Raw genomic sequence first — 18,866 nt, 5'->3', positions numbered from 1 at the left:
CAGAGACCGGAGATTTGTGGTTGCAGGTTTCAGGAAGTGCGGCATCTTCCCCTTCAACCCCGCCGCAGTGGACACCAGACGCCTCCTCCCACTGACATCACCTCCAGGTCCCACCAGAGCCCCGGAGGACGCCGCTGGACCATCTGAAGCCAACACTCCTACCCTTGCAGCCACGCCAGGAATAAATGCCCCCCCTGCTGTCACCTCCTCTCCCCTGGACCTCACCACCTACCATCCCACCTCCTCTCCCCTGGACCTCACCACCTACCTTGCCACACAATTTACAATTAACTAACAGTTTTTTAAATAAGGCAACTGCAGCCAGTCTCAGGTTGTTATCCCAAAAGCATAGGCCTAGTAGCCTGACGTTGTCATACTCATAATTCTAGTCAGAATATGAGTCTGATACCGCTCCGTTGGGCTGTGAGTATGGGGCGTGTTTCGACCGAACCCTTAAGAAAATGCCTCTTCGCTCAATTGGATAGACCTACAACCAATCAAAGCAACGTAGTATGTTAACTTTTACCGAATCCCTTAGGAAGGACGGAAAAAAACATATTTTCCATCGACAAATGCCTTGATTTCGTTTCTCTGTTCCTCTTTCAAAATTAATGCGCTGTCAATGTCTTCTAAAAAAGACTCGATGGCAGAATCATCACATCTCAGCTCTCCAGCGGCAGCCATGTTTGTTGAAAACAAATTCAACCCAAGCGCTCTTTGGTGACGTGGTTGATTACGTTACTGTTGATCATCTGTCCATCATCGTATAAAGCCCGCCCTGACAATTTGATTGGTCCGAACAGCTCCTGTAGTTTTTCCCAAAACTAGCGACCCAGACCCAACTTCCCGACAACATTTTTTTGTGGGCGGGGCTAAGTTGGGCTGGCACCCAGGCTATAGGCCTAGTGTAGCAAACCATATATTGTGTACTGAAATCAACAAGCAGTAGGGGACAATGATTTGGTTTACTTCATGCTACCAAACGTGATTTAAGCTTGGACCATTGCTTGGAATTTGTGTGCAGTCGAACTTGACTCATGATCCTCCGCACACCATACGCTCCTAAAAGCAGATCCTTGCTCTTGCTTACATGTACAGGAGGATCTGTCCTGTTGTTACAGTAAAAGTCTAAACTACAGTTGAGTGGAGCTTTACATGAGAGCGAGATAAATGTAAGTACACAAAACCAAATCATATCTTAACAATGTTTTTAAGGGCCTAAATATGTGAATATACTGTATATATTTTTTTAAATAATGTATAAAATGGCAACCCTAAGATGTTTTCACATTACAAATGTATTCTGGCTAAAGACATTCAAGAATCATTGATTTAGATGTTGTTGGAAAGTGAAGAAATATAATTCCCATATATAATTGTGTATATTTATTTATTACATGGTGTATTGTAGCCTTTACAAAAGTGCTGAAGAAACTGCTACAAAGAAGTATAACATCTGAAATAAATTTTCTGTTGTTTAGAGAGAGGGAAAGGGAATCCCGACATGGAAATATTTTGGGGGCATTAGCTTTAATAAGTTGTGCTGACTGCAAGGCTGGGGGCTTCCAGGAGCACCATTATAACGGTAATGGATCTAGACACAAGGGAGCCACTGCAGACATATATCCACTTTAGACAAAGCAGTGCTTTCGACCCCCCATTCCTGCACATCCTGTTTGTCTTAGTGCACAAAAGCAGGCTAAATACATCACATGCTTGTTTCTCATTCACTCAATAAAAAATATATCCATGGCACTCAAAGTTAATTACTTTGTAGTTCAACTAAGTTTATATGTAAATATCCAGATGGTTTTCACCGTTTTTCATGACCACATGACCCAAATTAAAAGAAAAGAAAACTCTGCCCCTCCATTAACTGTGTTCAGTGTAAGTCAGTCATGCTGCATTTGACAGGAATGTGGCACCACCGGAAAGACCATCAACCATCACCTCAAGAATGTCAACTGCACATGTTGTAGGATCATGTGTATTATGGCCAAGTGTGGATACATGCAAAACAATGCTAGTTGGGTTGGATGTGTGTGCAAGCCAAACATCAATTTGACTAAAATCTCCGGTTCGATGAGTGCTTCATGGAAGAAGCCCCACCTCTATTCCACAAGTCCAAAAAAATATACAACAGCACAGAGGTGGTGTAGTAATATTCTGAAAAGACATGATCATTCCATAACACTTCACCTGCCCAAATATACATTATTTATTCAAGATCAAATATTTTATTCAAGCACTTGCTTTAAATGTTGCTTGGATGAGCCATTCAAGGTCAGACAGTGCACACATTTTAGGTTTTGCAGAACTGCATCTGTATACCAAAAAAAAACATAAAAATAATGATAAAACCATTCCTCTTTCCGATTTGCATAATTTGATGTTTGATCCCCTTAAGAAAATAAATACAAGAACAAGGGATGATGTTTACACAAGTGCAAAGTCAGAGACAATCTAGACCCAAGTTTGTGCTCTCAGAGATTTGTAAACAAAAAATTGTAGATAAGCCATATTTTGCTATCTATGAATGTATTTCTACATATCTCACTAACTTGGTGTTTTGAGAACATAAAATCTAAATTACCGTCACAAGAAAAACTCAAATGTGTACCTATTGAGTTTGGACTCTTCTCACCTGAAGATGTTGGTGACTTACAAGTACAGGTATAATACAATTTCATATTTAAACCCCATTTCATGTTGAATATGCATACATCAAAAATCACACTTGCCTTTACAAGATGAGGGGTACATGGACACACTTCTGCATCAATTGATCATTATTAAGTCTGTGTTTCTTGATCAGTCAACATCTCATGACTTCATAGTACAGAGAGGGATGACAATGACTAAGATGATAGTGACGGCCGTGGCGATAAGTGCCCCCACCTTGCAGACTTTTGCTCTGCGAAGGTCAGCCTCCTTGCGTCTGAGCAGTGCGTCGTAGCCTGGGGTGTAAATGTCTTCCATCCAAAAATCCATATTGTTGGGGTTCAAAGACTCCCGGGCCTGTATGAGAGACAAAAACATGGCAAACAAATCCCATAAATACATTTTAAAATAAAGGATTTCTTAGTATTTGTTCACTGACTAAAAAAGGTGCAGTGTCTGATGTGCGTGAGAAGTGTGTTTCAGAGGTTAGTTTCAGCAAATGCCTTAGCACCAGTGGTGAGGGCACTGTCTGAGAATGATCAGATGAAGAGTGAGGTGGCACAGCCCCGGGGGTCAGAGATATGTAAGGGACCAGGGCCAGTTATACAGCGCTTTGTAGGTGAGCAGGAAGCTTTTGTGTTGACAATGTGCAGTGCACAAGATGCAGTGAGAGGATATCTAAGGGGACCCAAAGGAAGCCAAACATATCATATTTTGCTAGTTCACTGTTGAAGAAATAACATCAGGATACATACTGTAGACCACTCGGATTAGAAACAAACATGAGTTGATTCTTTACCTCAGTAGTCACCAGTCTAATCTATATTACTCAGCATCCCAATCTTAGAGTCTAGAAAACACAGCTACAGAAGCTTCACAGACTTCCATGGTCATAGTCATAGCCATTGTTTCACAAACCTACTGTAGTAATGCATACAGAGCTCAGTTGCAATATGATGACTATTTTACATCAAGATGCATCTCACTTTAGATTTCTATATGGAATCCATTTTACACTCAACTCCAACTGATAACGTTTGACATCAGAATGACTATGTATGTAGAAATGCTTTTCAATAAAAACTTTTAGGGCACCCCTTTCAGTACGCCTAGATGCAAGCTAAGACAGAGCATGTTTGTTTAAACAGGTGTACTCCACCTGCAGGTCTAAAGGTGATATCCTCTCCCCCACAGTCCATACTGGTCCTCCTTCAGCCAGTCGAGGGTCATTGATGAAACCAGAGGTTAAGCCACCCCCCTTCTGGCGAAAGAGGGCAGAGTTGAATACCTGTTCCACCAAGTGGGAGGGTTTTGAGGGCAGCAGGTTGGAGGTACTGGTTGTTTGTTCCACCTATATCGAGGGACAGTTCAGGGTTAGGAGGGGTCTGTTTGATTTTAATCAAAAGCATCCTCACTCCTTCCTCTCTAAGGAAATCGATAACATGAGCTTTACCACTTCAATCAAATTCATTTCAACAGAAAACAGGAGGCAAGGCTATTGTATTTCAGGAAAATCTAAATGTAGTAGACTGTGGGGTAAAGAGAAAAAAAGTAAATAAGTCTTGCTGTGGGTTAAAATTATAAAGTTCTATCCAGGCGCGCAGGAAGGTATTTTGAGTGGGGGAGCTGAGGTACTGTCTATAATCTAGGGCTACAGTATTTGCATGGGGAAAAAATAAGCATATATATATATATATGTTGCATATGTAAAATAAAAACTCGGACATGAACATGAACACTCGGTCTCTCGCTCACTAGTGCTCGCTCACACACAAAAAGTTCTAATTGGCCCATGTTCGTTCACGTTCTTCTTTATCCGTTAGCAAGTAACAACTTCAGTGACCCCATATAGCAAGATGCATGCCTGTGATAGCTAAAAACTAGCAAACACATTTTTACCACGTCTATTTTCTTCCCCAAAGCAAAATTGTTTATTATGTAGTTTTAACATATATATATATTTAATTAAAAAAAATACTAACACCTCTATAAATTTTTTCCTTCCTGCATCTAGGGGGTGCTGCAGCACCCTCAGCACCCCCCTTCCCGCGCCACTGGTTCTATCTACTATACTCACATTATTTTAAATAAGAGAAAACTATTGAATATACATTAAGACAGATGACAAATACAATTTCAGACCAAAGTAAAGAGAAAAGAGTACCTGTCCAGTTTTTCCATGATTTGCCTTTCCGTCTTTATTCTTTGAAAATGACACTGCCCAATCCCTTGCAGAATTTGACACGCTTGGCCATTTGGAATCCACAACGCTCTTCTCTTCAGACTGAGATTTGGAGGCACGGCGTGAAAGTATTCCCTTTTTACCTCCTTTCCCACCTTTAATGTCATTTTGACCCCCACTATCTTCCTTCTGTTCACCACTCACATTCCACTTGTTCCAATCCAGACTTCCACTGCTAGTTCCTGGAAACAGATGTCCAGAGACTGAGAGAGGCTGAGGCTCCGAAGACTCTGTATCAGGGGATACCAGGGGGCTACCCATGGAGGATAGTCCAGCACTAGGTGGTCCCAGCCACCGGCCCCTGACTCCAGCTCCGGCTATCATACTAGGGTCTTGGATTTTCTCATCAAGACGGCGAAGCGCGGAGAGTACCTGGGATATTTCGGCCTTGACCTCGGACAGGGATTCCAACTGACGTTCGATCTGGCTCATGCGTAGAAGCAACTTACACACGCTGGCTTTCACGCCATCGTCGCTGCTTTCCAAGGAGTGGAAAAGCCTCTGCAGCTGGCCGAGCCGCCCACGCCTCGCCTCATGAGTGTCCTGGCTGGCGGGCCCCCCTCCTCCATCATGGGGATGCAGGACCCCTGTAGAACCACACACACTCATATCATCCAAGAAGCGGAAGATTGCGCTGATGTCGTCTTCGCACATCATGTCAGGGTCATCGAGAGAGGTCATGAAGGAGAGGCGGTCAGCATGGACCAAGCTACGAAGTCTGCGAGGGTCTGGAGGGTCCGTTTGGGTCCCTTTGCTTGCAACCACCTCATCTTCCCCATATTTCCCACGCCTCACTCGACCAGAAGATACCCCTGGGTTGAGGGTTGGGGTGGACCGACTGGGATGGGACTGATTGGAATCCAACATGGCTTGCCTTGAACCAACATTACTATCCACACTCATACTCTTTTCAGTCCATATTGTCTTTTGGCTTCTGGGGGGTTGAAGATGGACAGTAGACCACTCTGGGGTGCCTGCTGGGCCAAAATAGGTGGAGTCTTGTAGGTCATCGAAGCTTTCATGCTTGGCACGACGCTCTGGTGAAGGACGATCGGCTGTGGGTGACGGATATGGGTTGGTGAGCACCTCAAAGCTGTGGTTGGTAAACAATTTTTCATCGCCTCCTCTTGGACTTGGAGAATCGCTACTGATAGTCACTTGGGGAATAAGTGGCGACTGGTTATGGAAGTCCTTCTTGAAGATGTCTCTTCTCTTCACACAGGACCCCTCCGGTCCTGTTTCAAAGACATCCTTGGGGGCAGAGTCCCCACTGAGCGAATCCTGGGTGGAAGATTCACTGTCTGTCTCCAGTGGAAGATAGATACTCTGCATAGCTTGCCCTGGAACCCTGCCACTGGAAAATAGTGGGGTATTGTGAGGCCAGTCAAACGAAACAGCCCTAGCTCGGGCTGGAGGGGAAGACACCAGAGATATGGGATCGGGAGGTAGACTACCACGCTTGCGGACTGAGTAATTGAATTTAGGAAAGAGCATGCGCTGGTCAATAGTCCTACTCCCTGAGTCTGAGTGGGCACGTGTCCAATATTGTCCTGCAAATCTTAGATCATCAGCACCAGGCAAAGATGGCCCTGGTGATTGGTCGACAGGAAGGATGAGATGTGATCTCATTGGATGGGTCTCAATGCCAGCACTGCCCGTCATTTGGATGAGGTTGAAAATAGTGACGATGTCGGCAGCCACGCCTATGGGGGAAAGCCCCAACCCTCTTGTTGTGACCCTGTCTCTGAAGAGGGTGGCGGGGAAGCAGGAATCACGACAAGCTGCAGAGAATAGCAGACTCCTGAGTTCAACAAGATGCTCCAAGTCAAAGCGAGTGCTGACCATCCGACACAAGTCCTGGAAGGACAGCCAATGGCGCATGTTGGCCAGTTCCTCCAGAATTCCCAACAGAACCAGTGGGTACTCCTGTTGCAAGTTGGCCATTGTTGACCTAAAACAGAGACCAAAAACATCTCAGAACACTAAGGACCATGCATACTTTAGAAAATTTGTTGTAAATGTAAGGATTCTTTTCTTCAAATGTTAATTGCCAAAACAACTGAAAATTTTAAATGCTAATAATAATAAACATGTAGCATGTCAATGTTTGATTTTTCTTGATTGAAAATGTAATCAACATTTGTGTGTAGCCTTATTAGATTTTAAGCACCAGAGTAAAATTTGTATTTCGTATCTTCTCGAACTTAAATTAGACAGAAATTATCACAGAGTAGAGACGCTCTTTAATGGGGGTACCATAATGCAAGCGACCTTATTTTAGGCCTTAAAATAACTGACCATGATGTGACGGAGAAGCACTGGGCACGTCATGCGCAAGCCTAACCTATCCAACAGAACTTGTCTCGGTCAGAACCAAATCAAATCAAACGGAAAGACTTAGCCTAAAATGAACTTTTATTAGCCAACTGTTTATTAACGTTTTAAACCCATGTTCAAACAAGTGGAGGCATATTAAATTCAGGGGATTGCTTAATAATAGACGCACTTCACTGAGCTAAACTAATACTCACTAGAGCGACTCTTCAGCGCTCAAAAAGCACTAGGCACAAGGGTAGACGATATAGAAAATATTCGTAAATTATATTATTGATATTTGATTTCTTACACTGCATACAACACCAAACTCACCTTCCAGCTTTTCTTTAAACAAGAGTAGAACTAAAACAGCTGCGTCTGTGTCTGTCTCACTAATGAAGGAGAAAATGGTATTCCTGTGGATCATAACGAGACAATCTTCCATCAAAGAAATCTAATCATCCGTATCTGAATTGTTTCTCACGGTGTAGGTTGAAACCAGCAGCTAGCCTACAGCCCATGCAGAGAAGAGAAAATTAGAATCCAGGTCATCTTCTCACATAAGTCCCTGCAGTCCCATAAGGGACTTGCAAACAGCATCCATTGATAGAAAAAAAAGAAATACATGAACAAATAATTTGACTACTCTGTACAGTATGATCATATTTATAAGACAAGAATGGAGTATGGCCGCACGCTTGGCTAGAGAAAAGTACGGGAAGGGGACTTTTTCAAGGTGATGGATGACAAGATGTTTTTGTATGTTAAAACAGATTAAAAATGGATGTATTGCTAATTGAAGCTTCTAGCTTGACAGGAAACCAGAAGGCCAGAATGACTTGATATTGTACCAGTCAATCCTCTTGGACCTGTCACCATTAGCTTACATTATCACCCATAAAAGCCCATACTTAAAACTCCATTAGACCAAAGGAAAGCAATGCTTTTATCCCTGAGTAGTTGCTCTCAGACAGTCAACATCTCCCGTTCACCTTTCAGAGTAATTGATCAATCAAACTGTAATGGAAATGTTTTGGGAATCAATAGAATGAAGGATGAAATAAGAAAGAACATGAAAACTGAGGGCAATACTTTACAGTCTGTTGATGCTGGGAGGTTATTAAGGGATGAGGGATTCAAACATTAACTAAAAAAATAAATGTGTGCTCAGACGTAACAAAGTTTGTGGGAGCAAATCCAAAAGTGACATTTACTTTAGAAAACGTCAAAATACCATTGGAACATATATTGTATTAGATTATAGATCATCAGTCAAAATCCCATGATACTGAACAGACCAATTAACAAATAGGACAAAGCTTAGGGTATGACTTTTCAATATATGTTTCATTTTTAACCCTGAATGAACAATTTAACTACACAACCCAAAAACAAAACATATACATGTAGCATAAGATTACTTTCAGGTTCATGTACATTCTGTGTGTTATTTTATGTAAAGTGAGGGTTGAACTGGAATCATATTACAGACACATTACATGCACACAAGGATACTGGAAAGAACAGGTTTAAGATACACCTAATAACTATGTGAATATTAGTGCAAGAATTTCAATTTAGCACAGATTCACAAGCCTTGGATTTCATGTTGGATTCAAGTCAACATTGGATTCAGTGCTGGATTCAACATTGGATTTAGCAACGGATTAAATGTTGAACACTCCTCCCCTGCAACAAAGAAACCTCAATCAATATTTACACACATGCTTTCAGTATTTCATAACTACTAACGTATTGAATAAGGTTAAGTTAATCAACACAGTGGTCTGAAATACAGACATGTAATGAATGAAAATAGCGTATGTGATATTTATGAATCCATACCTGTATTATCATCTGCAGTGTTGAGCTCATTGCTGGATAGATGCACCCTGGCGTGGGCAGCAAGTTTAGCAATGAAAGCCTCTTCTGCCTCCTGTTGGAGCAAAAGTAACATGCAAAAACGTGAAAATGAGTATGGCAGTATGTAAACTGTAGCCATTCCATATGTTAGCTGAAACTATGCATGGCTATGCACTCTGAATTTGAAATAACTGAGGTGCTGACTGTCAGCTTTACTTTCTTACATATCGGATACAACTGTTTCACTCTTTTTGTACATAATAATATTTTTAGCACCTATAGTCGATTGACAGTTTAATATTAAGTACAATGAAGTGATGACACTGAATACTAATGTCCTTTCCATGTAATAACTGCCTAATGTCTGTAGCCCACAGACATCCCCAAGAGCTGGGTTTATGATTTTTTGGGGGGGAAGACAGAAATAATATAAAAATACAATGTTTTCTTTGTATCCCTCAATCAAATAGTTGGGCTTGATAAGCCACAATTTAGATTCAAGGTCTACTATGAGATGCTTACTTGTAATTGCTCTTTTACTTTCTCCAGGGTTTGATCCTGGAACAGTTTCTTCCTCCATTGAGTTCCATCCAAGTTGTACATTTCCAACATCTTCCGCTTATGGAATTCAACCCTTAAATTCAAACAATTCCGAGCAGTTAGTCACTTGCTTGTAGTAACTTTAGTTGTACAAAGGCATGCATAGACCAGTCATGGATATTTGCTTAATATTATGACACTGGGGCTTGGCTTCTAATTGTTTGATCCATTTATTTTTTATTTTTTGTAGAAATCAAATCTATGTATCAAATAGGCTACTTACATTTGCAGACATCACACACAATTTTGTTTCAGCTTTTGTGAGTGTGTGTGTGTGTGTGTGAGAGTGAGTGTGAGAGATTAAGGAATAAACCAGTGGCACAGCTCTCAATATGCTGTTCAATACCTTTGTTTAAACTCATACGATGTGGGCTTCTTCCCCCAGTTGGCCAGCTCCTTTAGCAGAGTCTTGTTCAGATGAGAGCTGCTCTCATGTCTCTCACACACCTCTGTATAAATAAAAAATCTACTTTAGAATAAGAATTGAAAATAACTTCAAACACATTTGTTTTTTTCTGACTAAACATACCTGCAGTACTGGCACTATGGTCCTTTTCTAGGTCCTTAGTTAACTCTTGTATCTTGGAGTAGTATTCCTGGACCAGAGAGCTTAGGGAATCTTTGGTTAAGTAGACACTCTCCAAGGCCAACTCTATTAAATTACACTAAATGGAAAGAGTGAAATATGTTTACTATTGTGTACAGAACTGATGGTGCACTGATGTGCGTTCATGACAATTTTCTCACAAGTCTAAACCCACATTAAGCCAACTTAACATCTGCTCTAACATTGGAGAGGATCGGACAGGACTAAGCAGTAACATAAACAAAGTAAACTTTCCAAGTCCTTTTGGTTGTCAACAGTTGAATTGGATGTTAAGACCTGTGTAAAAGTAGTAAAAGACATATTAATCCAAAGGTTACCTTTCTGCCTTCGTCAGTTTGTGGAATGGGCTGAATGTTAGTCTGTCTGGCCTCCATCATCTTCCAGATGTGATGGCTAAGGGCGTAACCCACCAGCAGTTGAGCGCTGCTCTGTAGAAGCTCTGCCCCCGTCTCCAGCTCTGATAGGAACTCCTGCTGGAAGCTCTGACCGATAAGATGGGTCTCGGGGCCCAGGTGTCTCTCCGCAAAACTGGCATAGATGTCCTGTGCAGGAGAATCACAAATGAGGTCAGTGTGATTTAACAATTGCAGTTAAACTAGCACTGACCACTCTCTTCAGGTCTCTGTGGCACTGGCTTAAGAGCCACTTAACATGTAGGAGTTTTATTTAGTGTAAAGTGTGTACTTTTTGTGTTTTCATACCTTGTGTTGATTTTTGGCTGGTGGGCCCATAGTAGACTGGATTCTATGGTCTTCCAATACCAATGTTTTAAAGTCACTATGCAAGAGGACTTTGAGCTTGGACAGCCTCATCTCCTTCAGGATTCCCAAACCAAATTGTCTTGCCACAAAGTGCCTCTGTACGGCTGCCAGTAGGATGTGCTGTTTCTCTTCTATCATCATGCCAGTTTGGCTGGGAAATACAAACATTTTACGTTAAAATCTTACATTTGTACAATTTAAGTAAAATGATATGATACCAATGTTAATGGTTACCTCAAGAACATTTATATGATCACATTTCTGTAAATATCAATAGGCCAAAACATGCATTCATACAGATTCCCAGAATATCAAGGGCAACATTTTGCTACTGCTTTTGTCTTAGCAGCTGTCAAATTAGTCACACTCCGAGGATTCAATATTTTTCATGCCACCTCAGGTGCATTTGCGTACATTCCTCAAAGTCCCAGAAAGTAGGCGTTGAAAGTTACTGGTGTGTCGGGAGGAGCTGTCTGATGGAGGAGCGCTGCATTAGGACAGTGCTTCTCCTCTTTCAAACATGCCTCTTCATCAGCGATTGTAATTTATTTCCAAAGACACAATTGGAATATACTGTAGGCCATCATTCAGTCAACCAAGAACTAATTTATTTATAGAGCTATCAGCCATGTAAAATCGCAACGGTTTCTGGTGCGTAAATGTTTAGGTTGTTTGCCATGCAAGAAGTTAAGTTACTCTTATCTACTGTATTCCCTTAGCTCAGCACAAGAGTCTTTTATATTACAACGTTTGTAACTAACCAGAGCAAAGCTCTGTACGGGTCGCTGATAAAAGGGTGATAAAATTAAGACCTGTCTCACCATGCCATCCTGTACATCGTCCCCCTTCAAGACAATACGCATTCAATCAATGCTATCAACGTCCCAAGTTGCAATAGAAATAATTGGCTGCATGAAAATGTCTTTCCGATTCCATCTCAGCCTCGTGAATTTAGGATGTCTTGTCCCTACATAGTTAGCCTCACACATCTTTGCACACAGACCCTCATTTTGTAGTGTCAGACAACTGATTAGTTAAAGGTACAAGCCACTAACTCAATAATGCAATTATTCCATTCACATGGTGTAGCCGGTCTCGCGACATCCAGATTAATTGCCTTAAAATTTTGCGTTACACCAATGCCTTACCTTGTATCCCAGAGCCTTAACTGGTACCGCGGTGCCTTTCCAGCCCTTGATGCACCCAGTCTGTTTTTTTGGTGATATATTTCTACCTACTAGCTACTAGATGTCTCCCCATCTCACCTGCTAACTGCAGAGTACTGTCTCACCACCATTCCTTTGAGGATCTTCATCTGCTGTTCTCCCAGATGTTTGACACAAGCTAGAGCCAGGGTGGCTTCTTCACACCACAGCTGGTCAGAATAACAAAATACAAAATAAGTGCTGGAATTTTCTCAACAGAATACATGGAAATCAGACATTTATTGAACACAGAAAAACACACCACACAATAACTTAAGTTAAGTTAATGGTTCTCATTAGATTGTAGTCACTATGTAACTACCTGTCCATCTTGTGCCAGTTGAGCTCTCAGGCCCTCCAGTTGCAGTTTGGTAGTGGATCTGGCTACCTGTTGCTGTGAAATCAGGTCACGATCTAGATCTTGCCATAGCTTCTCACACTGGTCTGTAGAGAGCTGTGACTGAGCGATAAGAGCAGTCAGGGTGATCTCCTTGGCTAGTTCCTCCAGCTTCTTTGACCAAGTGAAGTGGAGTCTCTGGAAAAGAAAATAATATTAATAAAATGATGCTATATGAGAAGCATATTATGAGAATGCATACTGTCCCAGGGACACATTTGGATGTGCTCACTTTTAGAGCTACATTAAGTGTATGAAGTTGTAGTCGTGCTGCTCAGCAGTTCTCACATATAAAATTTGAATCTAATAGTAATTTTGTGCACTGTTATGACTCCCACTCCTACCTGTAGGGTGTGGGTGTGTCGTTGCCTTGTGTATGTCTTGTCTCTGTGTTCTAGATGTTCCTGTGTGTTCCTGTGACGGTGATGACGTCGGTGTGCGCACCCCGATGTTGTTGTTCCGGAACTGGCGTGGTTGTGTCTAATCAGGCCAATTAGGCACTGTCATCGCGTTATAAATGTCATGTTGTGTTCTGGCGTATGAGTGGGAAGGCGGGAGTCACACTGGGCAGCTGTTTTGTCCAGATGTGTTAAACAGGAGAATGGAGATAGTGTAGAGACCCATGGGTATACTCCTCAACACGTAGGTAACTTATGTTATGTACAGTAGTTTAGGAGCGCCCTTTGTAACCTAGAGCATAGAGTCGTCAGGTTAGAATTGCAATGTGAGTAGGTAGTCAGTGGTTTTCCAACAGGGCCGGTTCGGTCCTTAGCATAGTGCACTTGTTTGTCGTCGGGAATCCCTCATAGTCCCTTCTCCGTGTCTTGTTTTGTGTCCCTTGTCTATTTGTATTTGTAATAATAAATGTACATAACCCGTCCTTAAGACCCAGTTTGCATTGCTTGTGCGCTACTACACCGTTGACCTATTCGCTGGTATAGTATTTAACGTCGAACACGGTTACCTATAACATCGTACGTAACATGCACCTATACAAATTCATACTTATGTCAAACCCCAAATTCTTTAATTTATTCGGTAACTCTATTTAACAAACTATGTCTTGAAACTTGACACTTTAAACTCATAGAAATCATCACCCATTCAGTGGTCTCATAATTTATGGTAACATTATTCCCAAAGAAATCCTGGAAGGAAACACATCTCTACTCTCAATTATTGATTATGACTTACCCTCCAAAGTTCACATGCTACCTCAGCCACCCTCCCATCCTGCTGAAGCTCTAGGTCACCGCTCTGTTTCCCCTGTCTCACAAGCAGCTCTTCATATGCCTAGATTGGAGGTCATGGATGACAGCATGAGGTTACAACTAGGATGAAATCAGATGATTCTATCCTTAGACAAACAGGACTGTTTCGTTTGGTAATATGTGTAGCAATCATCAAACAGAACAGTACAGTTATGTGTACATCCACTACACATATGTGAGGGGGAAAAAATACAAATTCCATAATGTACAGTATAGTACATTAAGTAAAAAGACAACCTTCACAAACTGCTGCGGGTTGCTGTAGGTCAAAGCAGAATCCAGGACACTGCTTTTCTCCCTTTTATGAGTTCTATGCAGTTTCTTCTTCTTCAAGTCAAACCTTCTGCACTTCTCGCTGACAAGCTCTTTAGTCTGCCTCCCGCACTCTGTTCCAAAAAGGGTTAATCTGTCAGTGGTTAGGTATGGCATTAAAATAGTTTTAGATAATACCACTTCCCTGTGCCTTCACAAAGCAATCCACACGACATGAATATGTAATCAATACATCAATCTTATTTGGCTTTAACCATATCACTATATGATAGGGTATATTTTGGTAATAATTCTAGGGATGTAGTAACATTTACTGCTGTTGAGGTGTGATTTGGATCTTTTTAGTAATGAAAAGATGGATCCTGGAAAATTGTCTATTTTTAGAAAGCAGTTCATTTTAAGTTTGGATCTAGGCCACTTATTGTCCCTTTGTTTATAAATGGTTTGTTAGTGCTTTGTTTAGAGATGACAGATCACAAATTAGAATATGAGCCTCCATACCTTGACATCCACTCTCACTGGTGGACGTTTTTGTGTGATATTGTTTACATTTAGTAATATTAGACATAAAAAAGGACCATTTAAGTGAATGTGTCTCGTTTTCAGAATAGAATCAAGTGCAAGGAAGTTGTACTCTGTATGAAGTCTATTAAACACAATAAAGGTCACCTTCGCTGCACTGTTGTAGCCCCTCTGTTAGAGCACACTGCAGGTCAGAGAGAGTCTTTTCCATGAGGGCAAAGGTCAGGTGTCCATCACTGGTCAGTTGTTCCAGGCTTCTGGCCACCAGGATCTGCCTCAGGGCTACTTCCTGTCTGAGCAAGGCAGGCTGGGATTGCAGCAGGCCTGTAAGCTCCTCCCACCATAGCAGTTTTTCCTGAATTTTCTGAGAAGCAGGAGCATTAAAAGGAATTGCAATTGACAGAAGTTGTTACTTAATACAAATCATTACAAATGTAACTTTTTACATGCATTCCTATATTGTTAATGTAAAAAGTACACAAAACTGGACCCAGACTGAACACTGCAGAATTTAATTTGTCACATTTTACATACACTGCAGGGTTCTCATCTATCAAACTCCATGACAAAAAACACATTTTAACCATTTGAAAGATATTATCATGGTGCTGAGAACTTATACTATTTTTTACAGAATGAAAACCTTAAAAGGCCCTCAACACATTTATAATATCCTTCATCTCACCTCAATGTTTGAAGCCTGAGTCTCGGTAAGATTATTTTCAACCATTTTGAGACACTGAATGAGGGACTGGATGGTCTCATTGGCATTGTCTTCTGGAAGTACACTTGTTCTTCCCAGCAAATTCTGGCACAGACCCACTATCTGCTTACTGAAGCCCTTTGCCTAGGTAAAACGTCAGAAAATCTCCTTTAGGGTACCCACAAACAGATCTTAAAAATTACTAACATTGAAAGCACAACAGACACAATTTAAATAGGTAAAATTAAACTAAGCAAAAGCTGTATCTTATAAATCTGATGTATAACATGGTACAGTGCATATACACAATATTGGTCATTGCTGACATAGTTGCATAAGTACACGGTTGTTTTCCACAACTGACTAAGTTATTTGCCGTATCACCACAGCAGAAAGTTCTTGTAGTTACCATTTGAAGCCCATGTTCCAATATGTCTTTCTGGGTTCTTTCCATCTCTTCCAAGGTACAAGGAGCTGCTGAGCTAATTTCTTTGTGTCTCTCACAGACAAACACTCTTGAGAATTGCTGCTTTTTCAGTTCTTCAAGTTCCTGCAGTTATATACCGATACCAAAAAAAGAAACTCCTGTTACCAAACTTATATGATCCTTATGGCAGTTTTAAAAGATAGGTCAAGATGAAGAGTGCCAGTGAATAGTGACTACTATTTTATAAAGATATACAAAACATTTCACCTTTTCCTGTCTGAGAAGAACATTGGTGAAGAAATCTCTGTCCTTTTTATCCCTGGGGAAATGACGACTGAATATAATTTTGAGAGTTTGGAGAAATACCTATAATTATAAACAAAGATAAAGCTCATGTTATCTCTCATCAACACATAGTAATAAGATTGTATATATTGCAATGACAATTAAATCTTAAATAAAATAATTTTCAAAGAAAGTATTCTCAACAATTCACACAAACAATGACATTTTGAAAAAGTACTAATTTCTCATTTATTCAGTCTTGACATAATCCTAAACTAATATTAAAGTAAATCCTGAAGCTAATGCAATTGCACGTGAAATTATTATTTTGTCATAAATAGTTAACCCACCAAATGTTTTTCTTCTTGGACCTGGGAGCACTTTTGTTGGATGTCTTGAAGGGCCAAGCAATAGAGACTGATTCTGGCTTCAAAACTGCAACAGGCATACATTTGTATTCAATTCGTGGTCATACTGTACTTGTCATTAAGAACAAGACAAAAATTTAAAATGTTAGAGCTGGCCTGGACCAAAACTACAATTCTCAATGGCTAGGGAAGAAACATAATCAACGGGGGTGAAAAATAATGTGGACATCAGTCATCTTACAACTCACCCAGACTGAAAAAGTGTGTGTGGGTAGTGGGTAACCCTGGTAAAGTTCTCATTCTGTAGGCTCTTGGAAAAGAGGGACGAGATGAACTGACTGTCGTTGTCCTGATCCTGGCTCAGTGATTCGCCACTGGACGAGGAAGACGACTTCCCGTTTGGGAGGTTTGGCACCTTGGAATGTTCATGTAGTGAGGGATTGGAGGCTCCGTCTGCTAAGGGCTGTCATTTAAACCATGTTAATGTATTTTGAACCAAAGCAAAGGTGACCTATTAAGTTGGGGACCTGTAACTGATCCTTATGCAAATTGAGCATGCTGTTATTTAATGGGCTAGTAGTTGGTGGATGTTAACAGGTGGATGAAAACATGTAACTGGTGGACATTTATGTAATTTCGACAATAATTACTGTTACAGTATATACCATTTAGCATGCAATTTAGTTTTATGGTGGTGACATGTAGGCTAATGTTATAAATAATGTGAAAATAAAGCTACAACTGCAATGTACAATCAAGAAGAAAATGTACAATATTTTATTAGTCTTACTCTATATTTCTGGTTGATGGGGTACACCACCTTCGCTCTTGATGCAAAAGCAGCCACATCACTGTTCATGGGTGGTTGCTTCTTCTCCTAGAAAATGTATTAACCATATGAATGTTTACTTGACCACATAATTTTGCACATGTATATTCCCGCACATGTAAATCATCATCTTATCATTAATAAATACCCAAAACATTGGAATAATGTAGGCAAACATTTTACACCCATATACTATTTCACAATAAAATTACTTACTTTGTCACTGATAGTGCCACTCTGAATTCCTATTTTACCGGTGCTGACACACTCACTTTGATTGTTGTCACAGGCCAGGTCATCTGTCTCAAACAATCTCCTGGCATCATAACTCTAAAAGTAAAGGATTTGTGTGTAAACTGTGGTCCAGTTGAAGTATAACGTAATGATTTGTTTCATTTAATAGAAAACATTACTTTGAATACATGCCTATAACACCTATGTTACTATCTGCTTGAACAAATCTGCCCTTGGGGAATTGCCCCAAATAGCCAATTGATAAACAACTAGACAAAATGTAACCTATTGCAAAACAAAAGCTAAGTTGGTAAACACCCATATGCTTTCACATGTTTTGCAAATCGTGTTTTATAAACGATAAACTCCGGGGAATGTGCAGTGCTATTATGTTATCGACATTGTTTCGTATTTTGTATTAAAACGAATGCCTTGGATAACTTAAAAGCTATAAGATACGATCCTAAATGTGAAGTCCTATTCCAGTTGAGGGAGCTTGAGGTAGGTAGTATTCACCCGTTTTATTTCTTAACCCTTGTGCTGCCTTCGGGTCACATGACCCAAAGGTTCATAACGAACCATCGTTGTGTTTACCCAATTTTACCCAATACAAAAACAAATTAAAATAATTGTCTTTTAACCTTCGCAATGTGGGGGGTCTGAGACAGCCCACCGGTTAAAAGAAAATGCTTCACTTTGTTTTTGAATGCGGTAAAGTTGTCGCAATACAACGGTGGGTCACAATGAATGATTCGGGTCAGAATGACCCGAAGATAACACAAGGGTTTTTAACTTACTTGTCCAGTTATCAGTATTGGCTTCAGGCAAAACACATAGAGAAGGGCTGCAGCAACAATTCCTAAAAATCCGCCACATACAGTTGCAACTGTTAACAGTCCGGTGAAGATGTGCAATGATTCCGAAAAATAAACCAGAACATCACTGGGACATTCCGCATACGACTCCGGTTCGGTCATTGTTTAATAACTCCCAAGCGATAAGTGAGTAGAGAACATAAAGCATGAAGGTTCCTTTACTGCAGAAGGGAAAAGAAAAACAATTCCAGCAAAAAGTGTTAAAGTTGTTTCCGCTTGTAGAGCATATGCCTACCTGAGATCAATGATAATAACTGTGGCCTAAATCAAAATACAGCGGACAAGAACAAGAACTTTACATCGTTCGTCAGACTGCGAGTTCAACCAATCGACAAAGAGTTTTCAGAATGCGCACGCCATGATCGTGGGTGGAGCTACTCCTTTCTCCCAAAAGTTTTGTGAACGTCCCCTAAAGGAAGTCTATTTT

At 40.7% G+C, this 18,866-nt stretch overlaps 2 protein-coding genes across 3 annotated transcripts; both read right to left on the bottom strand.

Moving 5' to 3' along the window:
- Positions 1–1,408: 1,408 nt before the first annotated feature.
- On the bottom strand, positions 1,409–6,972 carry LOC136946042 (major intrinsically disordered Notch2-binding receptor 1-like). Its single transcript, XM_067240223.1, has 3 exons — positions 4,826–6,972; positions 3,821–4,012; positions 1,409–3,018 (listed from the first exon to the last, which is right to left on the bottom strand). The coding sequence occupies exons 1-3, from the start codon at positions 6,845–6,847 to the stop codon at positions 2,824–2,826; spliced, it is 2,409 nt and encodes an 802-aa protein (XP_067096324.1). The 5' UTR covers positions 6,848–6,972; the 3' UTR covers positions 1,409–2,823.
- Positions 6,973–8,547: 1,575 nt separating this feature from the next.
- LOC136943194 (evC complex member EVC) lies at positions 8,548–18,679 on the bottom strand. Of its 2 annotated transcripts, XM_067236443.1 has the most exons (20): positions 18,362–18,679; positions 17,547–17,660; positions 17,292–17,378; positions 16,750–16,964; positions 16,484–16,568; positions 16,116–16,214; positions 15,831–15,971; positions 15,404–15,565; positions 14,866–15,082; positions 14,161–14,309; positions 13,847–13,945; positions 12,578–12,790; positions 12,316–12,425; positions 10,991–11,201; positions 10,607–10,831; positions 10,212–10,347; positions 10,029–10,131; positions 9,605–9,716; positions 9,065–9,155; positions 8,548–8,908 (listed from the first exon to the last, which is right to left on the bottom strand). In XM_067236443.1, the coding sequence occupies exons 1-20, from the start codon at positions 18,539–18,541 to the stop codon at positions 8,835–8,837; spliced, it is 2,823 nt and encodes a 940-aa protein (XP_067092544.1). In that variant the 5' UTR covers positions 18,542–18,679; the 3' UTR covers positions 8,548–8,834. The 2 variants fall into 2 exon arrangements, with proteins under 2 accessions (XP_067092544.1, XP_067092551.1); XM_067236450.1 differs by lacking the exon at positions 18,362–18,679 and having other exon boundaries at positions 17,603–17,644.
- Between the last annotated feature and the right edge of the window lie 187 nt (positions 18,680–18,866).

This window comes from Osmerus mordax, chromosome 1 (genome assembly GCF_038355195.1).
Source record: "Osmerus mordax isolate fOsmMor3 chromosome 1, fOsmMor3.pri, whole genome shotgun sequence".
NCBI lineage: Eukaryota > Metazoa > Chordata > Actinopteri > Osmeriformes > Osmeridae > Osmerus > Osmerus mordax.
The sequence above is the reverse complement of the archived record's forward strand: the minus strand, read 5'-3'. Positions and strand labels throughout refer to the sequence as shown.

What these genes read in the sequence shown, in the direction of transcription:
- LOC136946042 (XM_067240223.1), bottom strand. Translation starts at nt 6,847, where the DNA reads ATGGCCAACTTGCAACAGGAGTACCCACTGGTTCTGTTGGGAATTCTG. An exon ending in ATCATGGAAAAACTGGACAG is followed by an intron (nt 4,013 to 4,825) that starts GTACTCTTTTCT and finishes CCCTCGATATAG; the next exon opens with GTGGAACAAACAACCAGTAC. An exon ending in TATCACCTTTAGACCTGCAG is followed by an intron (nt 3,019 to 3,820) that starts GTGGAGTACACC and finishes TCTCTCATACAG; the next exon opens with GCCCGGGAGTCTTTGAACCC.
- LOC136943194 (XM_067236443.1), bottom strand. Translation starts at nt 18,541, where the DNA reads ATGACCGAACCGGAGTCGTATGCGGAATGTCCCAGTGATGTTCTGGTT. An exon ending in CCATCAACCAGAAATATAGA is followed by an intron (nt 16,965 to 17,291) that starts GTAAGACTAATA and finishes TTTAAATGACAG; the next exon opens with CCCTTAGCAGACGGAGCCTC. An exon ending in GCTACAACAGTGCAGCGAAG is followed by an intron (nt 14,310 to 14,865) that starts GTGACCTTTATT and finishes TTTTTGGAACAG; the next exon opens with AGTGCGGGAGGCAGACTAAA.